General features: G+C 47.8%; 1 protein-coding gene across 1 annotated transcript in view; it reads left to right on the top strand.

Moving 5' to 3' along the window:
* Positions 1-2254: 2254 nt before the first annotated feature.
* INPP5A (inositol polyphosphate-5-phosphatase A) overlaps positions 2255-5656 on the top strand; it is a 248670-nt gene continuing 245268 nt past the window's right edge. Inside the window, exons 1-2 of the mRNA XM_027840462.1 lie at positions 2255-2410; positions 2614-2738. Of these exons, the coding sequence (XP_027696263.1) occupies positions 2255-2410; positions 2614-2738 (281 nt within the window). The remainder of the gene's footprint in view (positions 2411-2613; positions 2739-5656) is intronic.

The raw sequence follows: 5656 nt of genomic DNA on the forward strand, positions 1-5656 counted from the left end.
TTTAAGCCCAAGGGTAAGGCCTTGCACTTATCCTCATCTGAGCACAAGTCTGTGATTTCCTCAGGGTGGGAAATGTTTTGCTAACATAGATCTCACCTGTCTCTCTGTAACCTGTAGGCTTGGGGAACTGCCTGAGGCTCAGAGGTTAGGGGATGCATCCATGGTGGCAGAGCTCCTGCCTGTCAGATGCAGGACTCCAAGACCATCACTGCACACCAGTGATCTCACTAAGCTGCTCCCTCAGTCTTCCCGTTCCATTTGATGTGGTTAAATCTGGCCCCCAGTGGCGGGGATCCTGACTCTGCCGACCAGTATCTTAGTTCTCCCTCCCATGACTTCTGTGAATTCAAATGCTTCTAGCCCCACTCATGGTATACGCTTGGACGTATAGGCTTATGGCTTAGAGCTCACAGTGCATCTTCATTTTATTGCCAAGAAACCCGAGGAACAGGAAAGCAGTTAAGAGGGACCAGAGTGTTGGACTCAGAGTCAGGAAGCACCGAATTCAGGTCCTCCTTCAGACACTTACTGGCTTTGTGATCCTGGACAAGTCACAACTTCTGTTTAACTCTATTCTACATCTGTAAAATGGAGATGACAATAATAGCCCATACCTTCCAAGGCTGTGAAGACAAGTGAGATGTTTGTATGACACTCTATAGATGGGGGCTGTGGTTATATCGGTCAAGTGACTTGCCTGAGGTCACAGAGAAAAGCGCACAGGAGGCAAGTTTTGAACCAGCCCCTCCAATTACCAAGCTGCCAGTGCTTAGTTCATCTTCTGCCCCACCCTGTGATCTTGTGTGCACTTTGTAGTGGCTCTGTGTGCATGGGTGTTCACCCGTGCCTCTGTGTATTGTCTTTCCAGAGAGATGATGAGCTCTGGAAGGACAGGGGCTATTTAATCATGCCCCTAGTGCCTAGCACACAGCAGGTGCCTAATTAATGTTTGTTGGTTGATTTTTCCGAGTCATCAATAAAAATGTTAAACTGTACAGAGCCCTGGGGTGCTTTCAGAGAGACCTGCTCTAAGTCAACCTGGACACATTCACGAGGACTCTCTGGGACCAGACTTGTGACATGGTGTGAATGCCCTAAGCTTTCTACCCACATCCCTCCATCTCTCAGTTCACTTGGATAAATATGCATTAATGGACAATGGTGTACAAGGAAATTAATCAACTAGTCAGCTTTCACTGTCCAATAACAAAGAAAGAACAATCCCTGCTCCTAGAGTATTCCTTTTATAATGGGGAGACAACAAAAGTGGTCTACAACCGAAATAAAAACATGTTCCACAGAAGGTAGCTTGGGAGGGAGGGTGAGTACTAAGGAATTATGGGGGGGGGGTCAGGAAGGGCTTTCTGAACAAGATGATGGGGGCTCCGTGAGGTAGAAAAAGGTGAGCTTGTGTTCTAGGTACAGGAAGCAGGGGAAAGGAGGGAAGGGAATAAGGTTTCTATAGCACCTACTTTGTGCCCTTTGATGGGGGCTGGGGTTACACTGAGGAAAACGCCACAGAGCCTGCGACCTTCCTTCCTACTGTGGATACAATGTGTATAGACATGAGGAGACACAAAGTATATAAAAAGGGATACAGAGAGAGAGAGAGAGAGAGAGAGAGAGAGAGAGAGAGAGAGAGAGTAACTGAGGGGATCAGGAAAAGCCTCAGGCTGAGGAAGGAGCTGGTGCCCACCCTGAGCTCACAAGGAAACCAGGCCTGGAAGGAAGTGACGGCGTGGTCATTTTGGACAAGGATGGATGGCTGTTCTGGGAGTGGAGGGGAGAGATGGAATATGCGCTCCAGGAGACTACAGTTGGGCCAACGTGCCAGAGCCCACCTGATGATAGATGACTAAGGGGAAGGGAGGGGCAACTTTTGGATCACCTTACGTTTCAGGTGCAAGACGCTGTATTTCATTCCAGAGACAAGAAGGAGCCACTGAGTGCTCCTTAAGATACATGGAGAATGCACGGAGAGGAAAAGCATTGATTGACCCAGAGGCTATTGCAGCCGTCCAGGAGAGAGTGATGAGGGAGTGAAAGGGTAGCAGCCCCGGAAAGGAGAGGAGGTGGCTGTGAGGGGCATTGGACATTTGGAAAAGACAAGCCTTGGCACCTCACTGGATGTGGGGGCGAGGAAGTGCAGAGCTGGGTGACCGTGCCCTCAGCAACAACAAACGTGAATGTTTCAAGGAGGGCTTGCTTTTGGGGAGAAATAGATGAAATGTTGTTATGTATGTACTGAATTCAGATGCCGAGAAGATGTGCCGGTGGAGATGTCCTGGGGGCATTGATAGTGCAGTACTGGCATCCAGGAGAGATGGCAGGTGGAGATCCAGACATCGTCCAAACCACTGACAGCCAAACTCGAGGTGCCGCTGTCCACAGCGCTCCTCTCATCAGGGAGGTGAGGACGCGAGCACAAAAAGGAAGAGGAGCTGGTTAGATGGGGCCATGGCTTCTTGGGTGAGTCATTCACTAACTAGCTGCACCTTCAACACGTTCTAAGGTTTTACCAAGAACACGTCAAGCTCAACGGCCTCTGGTCTGCAGGCTCAAGTCTCTTCCTGCTTTTTAAAAATGGGGCTTATGTCGTTGACACTTCTTTAGCCCAGCTGTGCTTTCCTCATTTTCCACGATCCCTCCAACAACACCGACGGCAGCTCTGAAATCACAGCTACGTTCCCCAGTACTTTGGGCAGTGCTCATTGGGACCTGGAGAGTGAGCTCCTCAAGTACCGTGAGGCTCTCTCCCTGCTTACCCTTGGGGTTCCACTGCCTATAAAAGCTACTTTTGTCCTGCCCTTTCCAGTCACTGGTCACTCGCCTTGGCGTGGCAAACAGAAGCAACCTTAAGACTGAGCAGCTCTGGTTTCTCAGTGGGTTCAGTTATTGATGTCCTAGCTAACCCAAGCAGGGTCCCACCCATACTTGGATCCCTCAAACCACACTCATTGTCCTTGGCTTTTTTTTTCTTTTTGGGCAATTGGGGTTAAGTGACTTACCCAGGGTCACACAGCTAGTAAGTGTTAAGTGTTTGGTCTGAGGCCGGATTTGAACTCAGGTCCTCCTGACTTCAGAGCTGGTGCTCTATCCACTGCACCACCTAGTTGCCCCTGTCCTTGGCTTTTCTGAGCTCACTCTCTGACATTTTTCTTTAAAAAACTTTCAAATAATATTTTATTCCCTCCCATTACATATATGAACAATTTTTAAAAGCATTTTTTTAAAATTATGAGTCCCAAATTCTATCCCTCCTTCCCGAGACAGAAAGCAATCTGATTTAGGTTATATACATGTGCAATCACGTAAAATATATTTCCATCTTAGTCATGTTGTGGAAGAAAACTCTAAAAAAAAAAAAAACAACAAAGTGACAAATAGTCTGCTTCAGTCTGCATTTAGATGCCATTGGTTCTTTCTCTGCGGCAGATAGCATCTTTCATTACGATTCCTTTGGGATTGTCTTAGATCACTACATTGCTGAGAATAGCTAAGTCACTCACTGTTGTTCATCCAGTGTTGCTGTTACTGTGGACACTGTTCTCCTGGTTCTGCTCATTTCACCTGCATCAGTTCATGTAAGTCTTCCTGGGTTTATTTGAAATCCGCCTACTCACTCTGACATTATTCTTACAGCGTCAAGCCTCACTTCTGTGTTCATCTTGTTACTTTTTGTTACTTCCCTTTTCAGTACACTGAAGCTCCAGCTCTCTTTGTCTAGCCTAACAGAAAAACTTCAGAGACTCTAACATTCCTGGGCCACCCCCAAACAGGCTACAATTCCTGGGGAGGTCTTGTTGCCTATTTCTATCCTGCATGCTGCTTTACTCTCAGAATCAGAACCAAAAGTGAGCCTTCTGAGGACAATCAGGCACTGTCAATAATCCTGTAGTTAGAACACCTGAAGGTGAGGCTAGATCTCTTAAAATAAAGGACTAGACTATCAGACCTTGGAACCTACACAAGTCTCTTTAGACAATTCTCCCCCTTTCCTCCTTAATGGAATAGTTTTAGTGCCTTCAATATGTTATTTTCAAGAAATTCCCTTACCTTGTAGGCTGACTTTCCCTAATAGCTATCATGCACATTTACAGACTTTTAAGATTTGCTAAGCATTTTTTCCACGCGCTATCTCGGTTAGGTGCCATTATCATCCTCTTTTTCCAGAGGAGGAAAATGAGGCTGAGAAGCAAATTAGTTTGCCCAGATACATACAGCTAAGCAAACATCTGAAGTGAGATTCAAACCTGCGGCTCCCTGTCTGTGAGCTCAGCATTCTACCCACTCTACCATCAGTTTGACAGAACTCTACTTAGCTGTCCTCTTAAAAGACCTTTTAAACAGGCTCCCCCCAAACTCGGGTGCATATCATACTATGCCTGGCTTTCCTTCCTCCTTCAGTGACTCTGGAAGGGAGTGTCTAACCCTAACCTTCCTCATAAGGTTGCCGTCATTTCTACTCTGAGGACCGATTTCTTCTTGATAATGAGAGTCAGATTCCATTAGAATTCTGTCTCGTCGTCTCTTCCACCATCACAAAGATGATCTGCGCTGCTCTGCCTGGGCCAGGGAGAGGCAAGGGAAGTCGCCATCCTAGGCTATCATGTGTCTGTGGGAACTTTGGGATCTGGCTGTGTATCTCTTCTGTCCTTCTCTTTGGGTGGCCTGAGGTCCTCTACAGAGGGGACGCTTTCCTGTCTTCCCCCATTGATCTGCTCTTGAATGTCCCCTTCTGGGACCAGACATACCAAGGCATTTCTTCTTAAAATGCAACAACAAACAAGAGATGTCTGCTTTCCTTCAGTCTCCCCCAACCCCTCCAGAGCACAGCCAAGTAGAGGGAGGAATAACCCTTGGAGAGCCTGCATAATTTGTTGCGGCTGTCGTGGCCTCTTCGTGGTCCTACGGACCACACCGTCCACGTTTTTGGGTTTTTTTGGGGGGGGGCAAGGATGCTGGAGGGGTTCGACATTTCCTTTTTCAGTGGATTAAAGCAAACAGGGTTAAGCAACTTGCCCAGGTTCACATAGCGAGTGTGAGACTAGATTTGATCTCTGGTTTTCCTGACTCCAGGTCCAGCGCTCTATCCACTGGGCCTTCCAGCTGTGCCCTGCATAATTTACCGGCATTTATAAAATGTAATTGTTTAGAGGATAATGCCCAGCACACCTGGTGACTTCTCTGTGGAAGACCCAGATGAGCATATCACTGGATAGACAGGTATGGTGGGGGAGACAGTCTGGGGAGAACCACGAAGGTCAGGGGCTGAGGCAGCTCCCACGGGCTGGGGGATGTGCGTCTTGGGCTGGTTCCACGGCAGGGCAAAGAACCCTCCACTAGGGTCTCCTGGGAATCTCTCAAGGACCAGCAATAGCAGGTATCGCCCTTCTGCTTCCTTTGCCCAGAGAGCATTTCTTCTCTTATGGGTGGGGAGACCCAGACCCTCCCCCACCTTGGACCCCACCTCTCCCTTTGTACCCTGGAAGAAAGGTGGAGGTTCTCTGTTGGGGCTCTAGATCTCACACACATTTACACAGACACCCAGCCATACACATACAAACACATGTACACCCACACACACATTAACGAAGACAAACACAAAACATTTACACCCAGACACACACATTTACACACAAACACACGCATTTAC

Source organism: Vombatus ursinus, unplaced genomic scaffold (assembly GCF_900497805.2).
Source record: "Vombatus ursinus unplaced genomic scaffold, bare-nosed wombat genome assembly UNPS02014845.1, whole genome shotgun sequence".
Taxonomy (NCBI): Eukaryota; Metazoa; Chordata; class Mammalia; order Diprotodontia; family Vombatidae; genus Vombatus; species Vombatus ursinus.